Here is an 18,160-nt window from a genome sequence, read left to right on the forward strand (position 1 = left end):
ATTTATTGTTTTATATTGATACACAAACAGCAGTGAGCCGTAGCTTGATGCTAGTTAGCCGTAGCTTGATGCTAGTAAGCCGTAGCTTGATGCTAGTTAGCCGTAGCTTGATGCTAGTAAGCCGTAGCTTGATGCTAGTTAGACGTAGCTTGATGCTAGTAAGCCGTAGCTTGATGCTAGTAAGCCGTAGCCTGATGCTAGTTGCCCATGGCTTGATGCTAGTTGGCTGTGGGTTGATGCTAGTTAGCCGTAGCTTGATGCTAGTTAGACGTAGCTTGATGCTAGTTAGCCGTAGCTTGATGCTAGTTAGCCGTAGCTTGATGCTAGTAAGCCGTAGCTTGATGCTAGTTAGCCGTAGCTTGATGCTAGTAAGCCGTAGCTTGATGCTAGTAAGCCGTAGCCTGATGCTAGTTGCCCATGGCTTGATGCTAGTTGGCTGTGGCTTGATGCTAGTTAGCCGTAGCTTGATGCTAGTTAGACGTAGCTTGATGCTAGTAAGCCATAGCTTGATGCTAGTTGGCTGTAGCTTGATGCTAGTTAGCCGTAGCTTGATGCTAGTAAGCCGTAGCTTGATGCTAGTTAGACGTAGCTTGATGCTAGTAAGCCGTAGCTTGATGCTAGTAAGCCGTAGCCTGATGCTAGTTGCCCATGGCTTGATGCTAGTTGGCTGTGGCTTGATGCTAGTTAGCCGTAGCTTGATGCTAGTTAGACGTAGCTTGATGCCAATAAGCCGTAGCTTGATGCTAGTTGGCTGTAGCTTGATGCTAGTTAGCCGTAGCTTGATGCTAGTAAGCCGTAGCCTGATGCTAGTTGCCCATGGCTTGATGCTAGTTGGCTGTGGGTTGATGCTAGTTAGCCATAGCTTGATGCTAGTTAGACGTAGCTTGATGCTAGTAAGCCGTAGCTTGATGCTAGTTAGCCGTAGCTTGATGCTAGTAAGCCGTAGCTTGATGCTAGTAAGCCGTAGCCTGATGCTAGTTGCCCATGGCTTGATGCTAGTTGGCTGTGGCTTGATGCTAGTTAGCCGTAGCTTGATGCTAGTTAGACGTAGCTTGATGCTAGTAAGCCATAGCTTGATGCTAGTTGGCTGTAGCTTGATGCTAGTTAGCCGTAGCTTGATGCTAGTAAGCCGTAGCTTGATGCTAGTTAGACGTAGCTTGATGCTAGTAAGCCGTAGCTTGATGCTAGTAAGCCGTAGCCTGATGCTAGTTGCCCATGGCTTGATGCTAGTTGGCTGTGGCTTGATGCTAGTTAGCCGTAGCTTGATGCTAGTTAGACGTAGCTTGATGCTAATAAGCCGTAGCTTGATGCTAGTTGGCTGTAGCTTGATGCTAGTTAGCCGTAGCTTGATGCTAGTTAGCCGTATCTTGATGCTAGTAAGCCAAAGCTTGATGCTAGTAAGCCGTAGCTTGATGCTATTTAGCCTTAGCTTGATGCTAGTTGGCTGAAGCTTGATGCTAGTTAGCTGTGGCTTGACTAGCACTAACTTTGAATTTCTTTATTGACATTTTGTTTTTTTCTGTTTAAGCAAACATTATTTATTTATTTATGATTTTAAAGGTTGGATTTGTTTGTTTTTTAATAATTAAATGGAAAACATGTTTAAATTAAATTAAATTAATTACATTTAAACATTTAATACATTTCAGTTCAGTTCAGTTTATTTATTATTATTATTTTATTTTAATAATGGATTCAATCATTTGTTGACTTTTTATTATATAATTCGATTTTAATTAAGTTTATTATTTATTAATAAATAAGAGAGTTAGTTTGTTATTTTAATTCCAATAATAGTCTGAATGTATTAGTTTGAAGCCTTTATTTCATGATAATCTTTTTTTTTAAAGCATCGAATTAATCAATATACAATTTGTGGGATTTAAAAAGTAATAAATACAAGTAGTAATAGTAATATTTAAATAATAGTGAAAAATCATGAGTCACAAGTATAATAAGTATGATTTAAAACGTTCAATTGTTCAATTTTCTCGTGTCACTGACGCACAAACATGACGTCGATGGAAGTGTTTCTCAAACTTGTCTCTGATGTTCCAGGAGATGCTGCAGAAGCTCGTGGACGATCCGAAGCTGACGAGCGACGACTTCACGGTTCTGCTGCAGCCAGAACCTCTGGTGTCGGATCCTTCCTCCGTGAGACTCTTTGTTTGCTTTGTTTATTCTCACTTGTTGACGTAAGAATCGTTGAAGTTTACACTTGATCGCAGAACTTTGACATGGATCGTCTCGTCCTGCAACTCTGGACCGGCCTGGTGAGTTTTGTTCATTCTAGTGTAATATTGTCACCGGAAAAACTACATTTGAATCTACATTTCACACTCGTTGATATTACGAACGTTAATATCTTTATTTGTTTGAATCTATTTAAATTAATCATGTTTCCATAAATATTAGCAGAGAATTTGAAGAATTATCAGGAAGTTGAGCATAAAAATATTTATGAATAAAAACATATATTTTCCCTTTGATTGATGATTTATGTTTCAGGGATAAATATCACAAATTAAAATACAAATATGAGGAAATATTTAAAGTAAATGAGAATATTTGTGCTTTATTAGAATAATTCAGAATAAGAGACAGAGATACTGTTTGAAAATAAAATCAAACTTAAATAGTCTTTAAACATTTGTAACATGAAGCAGCAGAGTTGGTGGTTTTCTAGTCAAACATGATCAAAATAATTAAAAATATAAATAAATAATAGGTTTGATGTTAGAAAGAGTTTGGCTTCACATCCATTTAGTAAAATAACAAGAAACATTTTGTCTGAGAGAATAAAAAATGACTTATTAATTGAACTTGTATCTATAATTTAAATGATAATTACTTTGTCTCATTATCAACATTTCCTCACATCGATGAATATATTAACAATATTAACATTTTAATTTGACCCTTAAAAGATAAACATTTGTGACTTTCCAGTGAATTCATATTTTTGTTGACAATAACTTTAAACTTTAAGTAAAAGATCAATATTCAAAGTATAGATTGTTTTGTCATGAATAATAAAAGAGTTTAGTTCATCACGTGATCATGTGATCTTCAGACGTCGAATCACAAACTCATCGCGTTTTCTCATCTTTAGCTTCAACTGCCCGAGAAGGAGGTCGTGACCTTTCCCTGCCCCTCCAAGGTGACCTCCTGCCTCTCGATGGTTTGTAAGAAAAAAGGTCACGAGTTGATTCTTTCTTCCCCTCAGACTCGAGCGTTCCTGAGGACGAGGGTCAACACTCCGGCGCTCAGACCCGCGGCGTCCATGGATTCTGTGAGTCTTCAAGGTCGAGTCTGAGGAACGACATGTTGAGATGTTTGTGTCGCAGACGTCGGGGACGGAGGTTCCATGTTCGGACCGACGACCTTCTGCTGCGACGCCGACCTCAGGTACGGACGCTTCTGCGGCGTCGACGCATGTCCATCATCTTGATTGATCTTCTCCGTCAGTTCATGAGCTGCGACCTGGAGACGTCAAGGTCGTCGCCGCGGTCGGAGATTCTCTGACGGTGACTTTTTGACACAGAACTCGCTCGCACAACACACACAGAAACATGGACGATACCTCAATATAGAGAAAGAAATGTATAGAATTATTAACATCAACAAAATCATCAATTCGATCTGAACCAACATTTATATTTTTATTTATTTTATTATTTATTTTTATTTAATTATAACCATGTTTACATTTGCAAAGTTATATTTATTTTTATAACAATTTATAATATATATATATATATATAACCAACTAATTAAATATTATTAAAGAAAAGTTATGGAGAAAATATGAGAGAAAATAAAAGTGATATAGAGAAATTATAAAAAATAATAAATAATAATAAAATTAAATACAATCACACACTTGTTATTTTTTTTGTTTTTCTCTTCATTGTTAAAGTAATTTCATTTGTATTTCTGTGTATTAACTGTGCAAAATTAAAATTCTCAATCATAAAAACAAGAGCTCAGAGTGAAGAATAAATGAAAAAGAAATATTCAGGATGGATGGAGTTTGACAAAAATACGTTGATTTAAATACTTTTATTTAAACTGAAGATATTTGTTGAAATTAACTATAGATTCTACAGTTAAGAAGCATGAGAATGACCAAAGAGCAGTGCGTTTACTAGCATCGAGCTACGGCTAACTAGCATCAAGCTAAGGCTCACTAGCATCAAGCTACGGCTAACTAGCATCAAGCTAAGGCTCACTAGCATCAAGCTACGGCTAACTATCTTAAGACGTTTCTATTTGTTCAGGCTTTTCCTTGATTTTCTGGAACTCCTGTGTTGTTCTCAGTATTATCTTGATCTTTAAAGTATGTACTTTTTAGAGTATTGTTTTGATTGTTAAAGCGCTTTGTGACCCTGGTCTGGAAAAGCGCTATATAAATAAATATTACTTACTTACTAGCATCGAGCAACGGATAACTGGCATCAAGCTACGGCTAACCAGCATCAAGCTACGGCTAACTGGCATCAAGCTACGGTTAACTGGCATCAAGCTACCACAAACTGGCATCAAGCTACAGCTAACTGGCATCAAGCTCAGTTAACTGGCATCAAGGTACGGCTAACTGGCATCAAGCTAAGGCTAACTAGCATCAAGCTACGGCTAACTAGCATCAAGCTCAGCTAACTAGCATCAAGCTACGGCTCACTAGCATCAAGCTACGGTTAACTAGCATCAAGCTACGGCTAACTAGCATCAAGCTCAGCTAACTAGCATCAAGCTACGGCTCACTAGCATCAAGCTATGGCTAACTGGCATCAAGCTATGGCTAACTAGCATTCAGCAATGGCTAACTGGCATCAAGCTACAGCTAACTTCTGTGTATCAATACAAAACAAGCTGGTGTCACGAGTGATGAGTTTCAAACTCATGTTTCCTCCCTCAGGCCGGCAACGGTGTGGGAGCTAAAGTGGACGACAGTCTCCTGAGTGTGATCAACGAGTATCGAGGACTCTCCTGGTGGTGAGCGATGACACCACCCTTTGTTCTCGCTTCTCTTGACCTTTGACCTTGGCCACTATTGACCTGTTTGCTCTTCACTCAGCATCGGTGGTGACGCCAACATCTCCAGCGTGACAACTCTGCCAAGTATGTGTCGCCATGTGTTTCCGCTCTGAGGCTGATGAGATAATAACAGTTTTACACAAAAAGAAGATTTGAATCTTACGTTTATTGTAAAACTGGAGGAAACGTTAAAATGATCACAAATCAATACATTCTAGACATCATGTGGTTAAGTTGTTATTACTTTAGTTTTATCAGTATAATTCTAATGAATCAAATCTTTATATCTATATATACAATCGCCCGCAGACATCCTGAAGGAGTTCAATCCAAACGTGACCGGCTTCGCTGAAGGAATCTGCAAACAAGATGATCCTGCAGCTTTCCTGAACCAGGCTGTGGCTGGAGCCAAGAGCAGGTCAGCCATAGCATAGCATAGCATAGCATAGCATAGCATAGGATAGCATAGCATAGCATAGCATAGCAAAGGTTATGGAAAATAGTATAACGTAACATAGCATAGCATAGCACAGCATATGTTACGTTATGGATAATAGTATAACCTAACATAGCATACCGTAATGTAGCATAACATAGCATAGCTTAACAGAACAGAACATGACATAGCATAATGTAACATAGCATAACATTTATTAACATAACATAGCAAAAGGTAAAATAGAATAACATAAGGTAACATAACATAGGATGACATAGCATAACATAGCATAGTGTAACCTGACATAACGTAAAAAAGCATAACATAGCATAACATAAGATAACTTAGCATAGCATAAAATAACATAGCATAAAATAACATAGCATAACGTAAGATAGCATAGCATAGCATAACATTGCATAACATAAGATAACATTATATAGCATAACATAAGATAACATAGCATAGCATAACATTTCTTAACATAACATAGCATAACGTAAAATAGCATAACATAAGGTAACATAACATAGCATGACATAGAATAACATAACATAGCATAACCTTAAATACCTAAAATAGAATAACATAGCATGCCATAAGATAACATAGCATAACATAACATTGCATAACATTTCTTAACATAACATAGCATAACGTAAATTAGCATAACATAAGGTAACATAACCTAGCATGACATAGAATAACATAACATTGCATAACCTAACATAACGTAAAATAGCATAGCATAGCATAACATAGCACATCGTAACAAAGCAGTCTCTCTCTGTGTGCAGTGATATGCTGGTACAAGTGCGCACCCTGGTGGACAAGATGAAGAGTGACCCAGTAAGACCAGAGGATCAATAACGACAACAAGCGTTTATTTAACTTCACATCTTATTGATCTCAACAGCGTATTGACTTCCACGACGACTGGAAGGTGATCACCATGTTTATCGGGAGCAACGACCTGTGTGACTTCTGCACCGATTCTGTGAGTCATGGCCGCGACCTTTGACCTGAAACTGGATTCATTCACACCTTTAAACATTTTTATTGTTATTAAAACGCGGGTCAAACCGACGACAAACAAACATTTGTCCACAGTTGTACTTCTCGGCCCGGAACGTGGTGGGTCGCGTCCGTCGAGCTCTGGACCTGCTGCACTCTGAGGTGAGAGGTCAGAGTTGAACCTGCAGCGAGTCCCGACCCTCTGGTCCGTGCAGGTTCCTCGGGCGATGGTGAACCTGGTGGAGCTGCTCAGCATGGTTCCTCTGCGGGATCTGCACAAGGACCAGTCCCTGGGGTGTCCCACCTGGTTCGTGAGGTCGGTGACACACACACACACACACACACACCGGAGACTCGTGAGTGTGTGTTGAACCCGGGATGTTGTGTTGCAGTTTAGTGTGTCCGTGTGTGTTGAAACCCAAAGATGGATCTCAGGAGCTGGAGAAGGTCAACGACTTCAACAGAGCTTATCAGGTCATAAAACCGTCTGTAGATACATAAACTTTTATATTCACTCTTTAGTCGTTAAAATGATATACAAAATAAAAGCCTGTTGTTGTTACATGAGCTGAAAAATCAAACTATTTAATGAACTGTTTACACTTTCATAAAAATCACTCTTGAGATTATTTATTTGTAAACTTGCAGTTTGTTGTAACACATTCTGCTGGAATTGCACTTACACGATTCTAACACCAGGTGGAGCCAAAAACCATGTCTTTTTCAATCTTACTTAGTTTAGTTTCATGTACAGATAACCTGAGATATTTTTAGGGCAAACTTGGCTAATATTGCTAAACTTAAGTACTAGCTGTAGAGCTAATGTTGCTAATCTAAAGTACTAGATGTAGAGCTAATGTTGCTAACGTAAAGTAGTTGCTGTAGAGCTTATGTTGCTAATGTAAAGTAGTGGCTGTAGAGCTAATGTTGCTAATGTAAAGAAGTAGCTGTGAAGCTAATGTTGCTAATGTAAAGTACTAGCTGTAGCGCTAATGTTGCTAACGTAGAGTAGTAGCTCTAGAGCTTATGTTGCTAACGTAAAGTAGTGGCTGTAGAGCTAATGTTGCTAATGTAAAGTATTAGCTGTAAAAATTCTGTTTCTAATGTAAAGTAGTAGCTGTAGAGCTAAAGTTGCTAATGTAAAGAAGTAGCTGTGAAGCTAATGTTGCTAATGTAAAATACCAGCTGTAGAGATACTGTTGCTAATGTAAAGTGGGAGCTGTAAAGCTAATGTTGCTAAAGTAGTAGCTTTAGAGCTAATGTTGCTAGTGTAAATTAGTAGCTGTAGAGCTAATTTTGCTAATGTAAAGTTGTAGCTAATTTTGCTAATCGGTTTGTGTAATAGAAGTTTTTGTACTAGCAATTATACTGTTGCTTAAGTAAAGTAGTAGCCGTAAAGCCAATGTTGCTAATGTAAAGTACTAGCTGTAGAGCTAATATTGCTAATTTAAAGGAGTAGCTGTAGAGCTAATGTTGCTTAAGTAAAGAAGTAGCTGTAGAGCTAATGTGGCTTAAATAAAGTACTAGCTGCAGAGCTAATGTAAAGTACTAGCTGTAGAGCTAATATTGCTAATTTAAAGAAGTAGCTGTAGAGCTAATGTTGCTTAAGTAAAGAAGTAGCTTTAGGGCTAATGTGGCTAAAATAAAGTACTAGCTGCAGAGCTAATGTTGCTAATGTAAAGTACTAGCTGTAGAGCTAACAAAAGATTATAAACCTTGTTTCTGGCTCCCCCTGGTGTCGCGGAAGTGTAACTGCAACGGTAAACAAGGCTCATGGGTCACTTTTATTTCTACCAGAATAGATTATTTTAATGTTTATTTTAACTAGTGACGTGTGCAAACCTGTTGTTTCTTAATGATGTCTTGATCGTTTCTCCCAGCATGCAATGCGAACCCTGGTGGACTCGGGACGGTACGACACTCACGGTAACTTCACTGTCGTGCTGCAGCCGTTCTTAAGGGAGGTCGTTCTCCCGGTGCTGGAGGTGCGTTCATGGTTCCTCGTTTATTAGGAAGATGTTTGTTCAACGTCAACGTGTGTGTGCGTGTGTAATGATGCTAATATAAAGTAGTAGCTGTAACTAATGATGCTAATATAAAGTAGTAGCTGTAACTAATGATGCTAATATAAAGTAGTAACTGTAACTAATGATGCTAATATAAAGTAGTAGCTGTAACTAATGATGCTAATATAAAGTAGTAGCTGTAACTAATGATGCTAATATAAAGTTGTAGCTGTAACTAATGATGCTAATATAAAGAAGTAGCTGTAACTAATGATGCTAATATAAAGTAGTAGCTGTAACTAATGATGCTAATATAAAGTAGTAACTGTAACTAATGATGCTAATATAAAGTAGTAGCTGTAACTAATGATGCTAATATAAAGTAGTAGCTGTAACTAATGATGCTAATATAAAGTAGTAGCTGTAACTAATGATGCTAATATAAAGTAGTAGCTGTAACTAATGATGCTAATATAAAGTAGTAGCTGTAACTAATGATGCTAATATAAAGTAGTAGCTGTAGAGCTAATGTTGCTAATATAAAGTAGTAGCTGTAACTAATGATGCTAATATAAAGTAGTAGCTGTAACTAATGATGCTAATATAAAGTAGTAGCTGTAACTAATGATGCTAATATAAAGTAGGAGCTGTAACTAATGATGCTAATATAAAGTAGTAGCTGTAACTAATGATGCTAATATAAAGTAGTAGCTGTAACTAATGATGCTAATATAAAGTAGTAGCTGTAACTAATGATGCTTATATAAAGTAGTAGCTGTAACTAATGATGCTAATATAAAGTAGTAGCTGTAGAGCTAATGTTTCTAATGTAAAGTAGTAGCTGTAGCTAATGATGCTAATATAAAGTAGTAGCTGTAGAGCTAATGTTGCTAATGTAAAGTAGTAGCTGTAACTAATGATGCTAATATAAAGTAGTAGCTGTAGAGCTAATGTTGCTAATGTAAAGTAGTAGCTGTAACTAATGATGCTAATATAAAGTAGTAGCTGTAGAGCTAATGTTGCTAATGTAAAGTAGTAGCTGTAACTAATGATGCTTATATAAAGTAGTAGCTGTAACTAATGATGCTAATATAAAGTAGTAGCTGTAACTAATGATGCTAATATAAAGTAGTAGCTGTAGAGCTAATGTTGCTAATGTAAAGTAGTAGCTGTAACTAATGATGCTAATATAAAGTAGTAGCTGTAACTAATGATGTTAATATAAAGTAGTAGCTGTCGAGCTAATGTTGCTAATATAAAGTAGTAGCTGTAGAGCTAATGTTGCTAATGTAAAGTAGTAGCTGTAACTAATGATGCTAATATAAAGTAGTAGCTGTAGAGCTAATGTTGCTAATGTAAAGTAGTAGCTGTAACTAATGATGCTAATATAAAGTAGTAGCTGTAGAGCTAATGTTGCTAATGTAAAGTAGTAGCTGTAACTAATGATGCTAAGATAAAGTAGTAGCTGTAGAGCTAATGTTGCTAATGTAAAGTAGTAGCTGTAACTAATGATGCTAATATATGTGTGTCTGTGTGTGTGTGTGTGTGTGCGTGTGTGTGTTCATGTGTGTGCATGTGTGTGTGCAGGATGGACGTCCTGATCGCTCCTTCTTCAGTCCAGACTGCTTCCATCTCAGTCAAAAAGCTCACACACTCATGGCTCGATCTCTGTGGAACAACATGGTTCGTTCGATCGTTTATTGACACGACTTGTTATTTTAATCTTGTTTTCACCACAATTCAGTTCGAGCCTGTTGGAGACAAAACATTTACCCAAGACTTCACGGCTGCCATCGACCTGAAGTGTCCATCTGAGGTAACACATTTGGCCCCCGGGCCTCAGTTTGACAGAGAGCTGTAGAGCTAATGTTGCTAATGTAAAGTAGTAGCTGTAGAGCTAATGTTGCTAATGTAAAGTTCTAGCTGTAGAGCTAATTTTGCTAATGTAAAGTAGTAGCTGTAGAGCTAATGTTGCTAATGTAAAGTACAAGCTGTAGAGCTAATGTTGCTAATGTAAAGTACAAGCTGTAGAGCTAATGTTGCTAATGTAAAGTACTAGCTGCAGAGCTAATGTTGCTAATGTAAAGTACTAGCTGCAGAGCTAATGTTGCTAATGTAAAGTACTAGCTGCAGAGCTAATGTTGCTAATGTAAAGTACTAGCTGCAGAGCTAATGTTGCTAATGTAAAGTACTAGCTGTAGAGCTAATGTTGCTAATGTAAAGTACTAGCTGCAGAGCTAATGTTGCTAATGTAAAGTACTAGCTGCAGAGCTAATGTTGCTAATGTAAAGTACTAGCTGCAGAGCTAATGTTGCTAATGTAAAGTGTTTCTCTCCTCTTGATCTTTAGCGAGTTCCCTTCATCCGAACGGCGCTCAACAGTAACTACACCTTCTCAGGACCTCCACCCACGACTGCTCCTGCAACCGTACGTCACCTGTTACCTGTTGATGTCGTCTTGATAGTGATGATTGTCTTGATAGTGATGATTGTCTTGATAGTGATGATTGTCTTGATAGTGATGATTGTCTTGATAATGATGATTGTCTTGATAATGATGATTGTTTTGATAGTGACGATTGTTTTGATAATGATGATTGTCTTGATAGTGATGATTGTTTTGATAGTGATGATCGTCTTGATAGTGATGATTGTCTTGATAGTGATGATTGTCTTGATAGTGATGATTGTTTTGATAGTGATGATTGTTTTGATAGTGATGATTGTCTTTATAGTGATGATTGTTTTGATAGTGATGATTGTTTTGATAGTGATGATTGTCTTTATAGTGATGATTGTCTTGATAGTGATGATTGTTTTGATAGTGATGATTGTCTTGATAGTGATGATTGTTTTGATAGTGATGATTGTTTTGATAGTGATGATTGTCTTGATAGTGATGATTGTTTTGATAGTGATGATTGTCTTTATAGTGATGATTGTCTTGATAGTGATGATTGTCTTGATAGTGACGATTGTTTTGATAGTGATGATTGTCTTGATAGTGATGATTGTTTTGATAGTGATGATTGTCTTGATAGTGATGATTGTTTTGATAGTGATGATTGTCTTGATAGTGATGATTGTTTTGATAGTGACGATTGTTTTGATAGTGATGATTGTTTTGATAGTGATGATTGTCTTGATAGTGATGATTGTCCTTGATAGTGACGATTGTTTTGATAGTGATGATTGTCCTTGATAGTGACGATTGTTTTGATAGTGATGATTGTCTTGATAGTGATGATTGTTTGATAATGATGATTGTCTTGATAGTGATGATTGTCTTGATAGTGATGATTGTTTTGATAGTGATGATTGTCTTGATAGTGATGATTGTCTTGATAGTGACGATTGTTTTGATAGTGATGATTGTTTTGATAATGATGATTGTATTGATAGTGATGATTGTTTTGATAGTGATGATTGTCTTGATAGTGATGATTGTTTTGATAATGATGATTGTCTTGATAGTGATGATTGTCTTGATAGTGATGATTGTTTTGATAATGATGATTGTCTTGATAGTGATGATTGTCTTGATAATGATGATTGTCTTGATAATGATGATTGTTTTGATAGTGACGATTGTTTTGATAATGATGATTGTCTTGATAGTGATGATTGTTTTGATAGTGATGATCGTCTTGATAGTGATGATTGTCTTGATAGTGATGATTGTCTTGATAGTGATGATTGTTTTGATAGTGATGATTGTTTTGATAGTGATGATTGTCTTTATAGTGATGATTGTTTTGATAGTGATGATTGTTTTGATAGTGATGATTGTCTTTATAGTGATGATTGTCTTGATAGTGATGATTGTTTTGATAGTGATGATTGTCTTGATAGTGATGATTGTTTTGATAGTGATGATTGTTTTGATAGTGATGATTGTCTTGATAGTGATGATTGTTTTGATAGTGATGATTGTCTTTATAGTGATGATTGTCTTGATAGTGATGATTGTCTTGATAGTGACGATTGTTTTGATAGTGATGATTGTCTTGATAGTGATGATTGTTTTGATAGTGATGATTGTCTTGATAGTGATGATTGTTTTGATAGTGATGATTGTCTTGATAGTGATGATTGTTTTGATAGTGACGATTGTTTTGATAGTGATGATTGTTTTGATAGTGATGATTGTCTTGATAGTGATGATTGTCCTTGATAGTGACGATTGTTTTGATAGTGATGATTGTCCTTGATAGTGACGATTGTTTTGATAGTGATGATTGTCTTGATAGTGATGATTGTTTGATAATGATGATTGTCTTGATAGTGATGATTGTCTTGATAGTGATGATTGTTTTGATAGTGATGATTGTCTTGATAGTGATGATTGTCTTGATAGTGACGATTGTTTTGATAGTGATGATTGTTTTGATAATGATGATTGTATTGATAGTGATGATTGTTTTGATAGTGATGATTGTCTTGATAGTGATGATTGTTTTGATAATGATGATTGTCTTGATAGTGATGATTGTCTTGATAGTGATGATTGTTTTGATAATGATGATTGTCTTGATAGTGATGATTGTTTTGATAATGATGATTGTCTTGATAGTGATGATTGTTTTGATAGTGATGATTGTCTTGATAGTGATGATTGTCTTGATAATGATGATTGTCTTGATAGTGATGATTGTTTTGATAATGATGATTGTCTTGATAGTGATGATTGTCTTGATAGTGACGATTGTTTTGATAGTGATGATTGTTTTGATAATGATGATTGTCTTGATAGTGATGATTGTCTTGATAGTGATGATTGTTTTGATAATGATGATTGTCTTGATAGTGATGATTGTCTTGATAGTGATGATTGTTTTGATAGTGATGATTGTTTTGATAGTGATGATTGTTTTGATAATGATGATTGTCTTGATAGTGATGATTGTTTTGATAATGATGATTGTCTTGATAGTGATGATTGTTTTGATAGTGATGATTGTCTTGATAGTGATGATTGTCTTGATAGTGACGATTGTTTTGATAGTGATGATTGTTTTGATAATGATGATTGTCTTGATAGTGATGATTGTCTTGATAGTGACGATTGTTTTGATAGTGATGATTGTCTTGATAGTGATGATTGTTTTGATAATGATGATTGTCTTGATAGTGATGATTGTTTTGATAATGATGATTGTCTTGATAGTGATGATTGTTTTGATAGTGATAATTGTCTTGATAGTGATGATTGTTTTGATAGTGATGATTGTCTTGATAGTGATGATTGTTTTGATAATGATGATTGTCTTGATAGTGATGATTGTCTTGATAGTGACGATTGTTTTGATAGTGATGATTGTTTTGATAATGATGATTGTATTGATAGTGATGATTGTTTTGATAGTGATGATTGTCTTGATAGTGATGATTGTTTTGATAATGATGATTGTCTTGATAGTGATGATTGTCTTGATAGTGATGATTGTTTTGATAATGATGATTGTCTTGATAGTGATGATTGTTTTGATAATGATGATTGTCTTGATAGTGATGATTGTTTTGATAGTGATGATTGTCTTGATAGTGATGATTGTCTTGATAATGATGATTGTCTTGATAGTGATGATTGTTTTGATAATGATGATTGTCTTGATAGTGATGATTGTCTTGATAGTGACGATTGTTTTGATAGTGATGATTGTTTTGATAATGATGATTGTCTTGATAGTGATGATTGTCTTGATAGTGATGATTGTTTTGATAATGATGATTGTCTTGATAGTGATGATTGTCTTGATAGTGATGATTGTTTTGATAGTGATGATTGTTTTGATAGTGATGATTGTTTTGATAATGATGATTGTCTTGATAGTGATGATTGTTTTGATAATGATGATTGTCTTGATAGTGATGATTGTTTTGATAGTGATGATTGTCTTGATAGTGATGATTGTCTTGATAGTGACGATTGTTTTGATAGTGATGATTGTTTTGATAATGATGATTGTCTTGATAGTGATGATTGTCTTGATAGTGACGATTGTTTTGATAGTGATGATTGTCTTGATAGTGATGATTGTTTTGATAATGATGATTGTCTTGATAGTGATGATTGTTTTGATAATGATGATTGTCTTGATAGTGATGATTGTTTTGATAGTGATAATTGTCTTGATAGTGATGATTGTTTTGATAGTGATGATTGTCTTGATAGTGATGATTGTTTTGATAATGATGATTGTCTTGATAGTGATGATTGTCTTGATAGTGACGATTGTTTTGATAGTGATGATTGTTTTGATAATGATGATTGTATTGATAGTGATGATTGTTTTGATAGTGATGATTGTCTTGATAGTGATGATTGTTTTGATAATGATGATTGTCTTGATAGTGATGATTGTCTTGATAGTGATGATTGTTTTGATAGTGATGATTGTTTCTTCTATAGAACTGGGGGAGTGACTTCTCGTGTGCGTTTACATCCCCGTCCAACTCCATCCCGACCTCAGGTTCAAAAATACTCTTTCTATCCATAAAAAAACGGTTTAAATGTTTTTAAACTTGTTTTATTTTAGCTCACAAGATTCGACCAGCGGACATCAAAGTTGTCGCCGCTTTAGGTGATTCTATAACTGTAAGTGTGATCTTAAAACATCTAACTTTAAATTCATGTCGAGAGATGTTTGATGTAAACATTTCATTTTAAAGGCTGCTTTCGGTGCAAAAGCCAAAAACCTTCTTCAGCTGAGAACTGAGTACAGAGGAGTGTCCTGGAGGTGAGACCGAGTACATGTACTCATGTAAAGAAGTATTTTGAAAAGCCTCATTCCTGTGTGTGTTTCTTGAAGTATTGGCGGAGATAAAACGCTGGAAACCGTCACAACTTTGCCAAGTAAGAGTTTTCTTCTGTTCAGCTCGCATTCACCGCTAGGTGGCAGCGTTGTTACGAAGTGAAGGAAGAAGGAAACGCATCACGTGGTCAAGAAACGTGTACCAGTGATGTACTCAGTAAAGATTTAAATACAACTAATTAAAAAATATATATATATGAATGGAAATAAAATAAAGAAAGTATTAAAATAAATTAAAAGGAAAAAATTAAATAAAAAGAAAGAAATCTTAAATTAGAATAGAAAACATGTTTAAAAATAGCAGTATAAAGAGCATTTGCAGCGTTTTTCCTTCATGAAATCTGTGTGTCAATAGTTGTAAACAATGCAATAATAATTGTTATAGAACAAATGTGTAAATCAACAAAAATCGAGTTATTTTTAATATAATTTGGACTAACAGTTAATAGGAATTATTGTAAATGCATTGTTACATTTTTGCAGTATTTATTTATTTTCAGCTTTGGCACACACACACGAAATTCAAAATTTCAGTATTTATTTAATTTAAATTTCTCTTTGTTGTTATCTTACCCATGTCTTGAGACTTGAACGTAAATATAAAAGTTGTTTATTATCCACAACATGACTTGAACAAATATTTCTGATGCTTTCTATTGATCAACTCATTTGTTGTGATGAAGATATTCTTAAAAAGTTCAACCCGGACGTCAAAGGTTCGTCGAAGGGAACAGGGAAGCGAAAGACTGGCTTCAACATGTCCGTGTCTGGAGCCAAGATAGCGTGAGTCACTATCATCATCACCATCATCTTCATCATCATCTTCATCATCATCTTCATCATCTTCATCATCATCTTCATCATCATCATCTTCATCATCTTCATCTTCTATCAAACCATCATCTTCATCTTCATCTTCATCTTCATCATCATCATCATCATCATCATCATCATCATCATCATCTTCATCTTCATCTTCATCATCATCATCTTCATCACCTTCGTCTTCATCATCATCATCTTCATCATCTTCATCTTCATCTTGATCATCATCATCTTCATCATCTTCATCATCATCATCTTCATCACCTTCGTCTTCATCATCATCATCACCTTCGTCTTCATCATCATCATCTTCATCATCATCATCATCATCACCTTCGTCTTCATCATCATCTTCATCACCTTTGTCTTCATCATCATCTTCATCATCATCTTCATCATCATCATCACCTTCGTCTTCATCATCATCTTCATCATCATCATCATCTTCATCACCTTCGTCTTCATCATCATCTTCATCATCACCTTCGTCTTCATCATCATCTTCATCATCATCATCACCTTCGTCTTCATCATCATCATCTTCATCATCATCATCACCTTCGTCTTCATCATCATCTTCATCATCTTCATCATCATCACCTTCATCATCATCATCATCTTCATCATCATCATCACCTTTGTCTTCATCATCATCTTCATCATCACCTTCGTCTTCATCATCATCATCATCACCTTCATCATCATCTTCATCTTCATCTTCACCTTCACCATCATCTTCACCTTCATCATCTTCATCATCATCTTCATCATCTTCTATCAAACCTCAATCATCTTCTATCAAATCATCATCATCATCATCATCATCATTCCATCAAACCATCATCATCATCTTCATCATCATCTTCATCATCATTCCATCAAACCATCATCATGTCGTCCCTGCAGAGGGATCCCGGGTCAGGTCCGCGCTCTGATCGACGCCATGAAGAACGACTCTGTGAGTCCAGGAGTGTAAAGTAACAAGAACTGTTGACTGAACACGTTGTTTTCCAAGACGGTAGATTTCCAGCGAGACTGGAAGCTGGTGACGCTCTTCATCGGAGGGAACGACTTGTGTCAGTACTGCAACGACAGGGTGAGTCAAAGGTCCGTCCGGGCGTCTGAGCATCGTTGAGTCTGGTGTTCTGTGCTCGACCCGCAGGCCTCGCTGTCGCCCCAGAACTTCAGCGCCCACATGAGGACCAGCTTGGATCTGCTGCACGCCGAGGTGAGAAGTTGTACTTGTCGTTCGTCCAGAAGCTACAGACCGTTCGTCTCCTCGCGCAGATGCCCAGAACCATCGTCAACATCCTGGAGATCCTGGAGGTGGAAGGTCTGAGGAGGATCAAGCGGGACAGTCTGGGCTGCAACCTGTTACAGGAGTGAGGAAGCAAAACATTTCTACTTTCAGACTTTGAGGTTTAAAGACAAAATACTTCCTCGACAGCATCTGTTGCTTCAGCTACAAATGCTAGTCATGCTAACGCTACTTCTGTGGCCAAAACACAGCTTAGCGATATTAGCTGCACAGCTGAGTAACGTCAGCTGCACAGCTAAGCAACATTAGCTGCACAGCTAAGGAACATTAGCTCCACAGCTGAGCAACATTAGCTGCACAGCTAAAGAACATTAGCTCCACAGCTAAGCAACATTAGCTGCACAGCTAAGCAACAGTAGCTGCACAGCTAAGCAACATTAGCTGCACAGCTAAGCAACAGTAGCTGCAAAGCTAAGCAACATTAGCTGCACAGCTAAGCAACAGTAGCTGCACAGCTAAGCAACATTAGCTCCACAGCTAAGCAACATTAGATACACAGCTAAGCAACATTAGCTCTACAGCTAAGCAACATTAGCTGCAAAGCTAAGCAACATAAACTGTACAGCTAAGCAACATTAGCTGCACAGCTAAGCAACATTAGCTGCACAGCTAAGCAAAATTAGCGGCACAGCTAAGCAACATTAGCTGCACCGTTAAGCAACATTATCTCTACAGCTAAGCAACATTAGCTGCACAGTAAAGCAACA

At 36.5% G+C, this 18,160-nt stretch overlaps 1 protein-coding gene across 1 annotated transcript in view; it reads left to right on the top strand.

Annotated features, from left to right (window-relative positions):
• Positions 1 to 18,160, top strand: part of LOC148060053 (phospholipase B1, membrane-associated-like) — a 42,681-nt gene that overhangs the window by 21,000 nt on the left and 3,521 nt on the right. Inside the window, exons 11-37 of the mRNA XM_087780375.1 lie at positions 2,059 to 2,154; positions 2,229 to 2,273; positions 3,113 to 3,160; positions 3,227 to 3,292; positions 3,348 to 3,408; positions 3,469 to 3,527; positions 4,919 to 4,995; positions 5,078 to 5,121; positions 5,347 to 5,455; positions 6,274 to 6,325; positions 6,393 to 6,473; positions 6,587 to 6,652; positions 6,706 to 6,806; positions 6,883 to 6,964; positions 8,371 to 8,475; positions 10,084 to 10,179; positions 10,241 to 10,312; positions 10,846 to 10,923; positions 14,908 to 14,968; positions 15,035 to 15,093; positions 15,168 to 15,235; positions 15,308 to 15,351; positions 15,994 to 16,093; positions 17,042 to 17,093; positions 17,151 to 17,231; positions 17,298 to 17,363; positions 17,423 to 17,517. Of these exons, the coding sequence (XP_087636501.1) occupies positions 2,059 to 2,154; positions 2,229 to 2,273; positions 3,113 to 3,160; positions 3,227 to 3,292; positions 3,348 to 3,408; positions 3,469 to 3,527; positions 4,919 to 4,995; positions 5,078 to 5,121; positions 5,347 to 5,455; positions 6,274 to 6,325; positions 6,393 to 6,473; positions 6,587 to 6,652; positions 6,706 to 6,806; positions 6,883 to 6,964; positions 8,371 to 8,475; positions 10,084 to 10,179; positions 10,241 to 10,312; positions 10,846 to 10,923; positions 14,908 to 14,968; positions 15,035 to 15,093; positions 15,168 to 15,235; positions 15,308 to 15,351; positions 15,994 to 16,093; positions 17,042 to 17,093; positions 17,151 to 17,231; positions 17,298 to 17,363; positions 17,423 to 17,517 (1,964 nt within the window). The remainder of the gene's footprint in view (positions 1 to 2,058; positions 2,155 to 2,228; positions 2,274 to 3,112; positions 3,161 to 3,226; positions 3,293 to 3,347; positions 3,409 to 3,468; positions 3,528 to 4,918; positions 4,996 to 5,077; positions 5,122 to 5,346; positions 5,456 to 6,273; positions 6,326 to 6,392; positions 6,474 to 6,586; positions 6,653 to 6,705; positions 6,807 to 6,882; positions 6,965 to 8,370; positions 8,476 to 10,083; positions 10,180 to 10,240; positions 10,313 to 10,845; positions 10,924 to 14,907; positions 14,969 to 15,034; positions 15,094 to 15,167; positions 15,236 to 15,307; positions 15,352 to 15,993; positions 16,094 to 17,041; positions 17,094 to 17,150; positions 17,232 to 17,297; positions 17,364 to 17,422; positions 17,518 to 18,160) is intronic.

This window comes from Callionymus lyra, chromosome 18 (assembly GCF_982586985.1).
Source record: "Callionymus lyra chromosome 18, fCalLyr1.hap1.1, whole genome shotgun sequence".
Classification (NCBI taxonomy): Eukaryota; Metazoa; Chordata; class Actinopteri; order Syngnathiformes; family Callionymidae; genus Callionymus; species Callionymus lyra.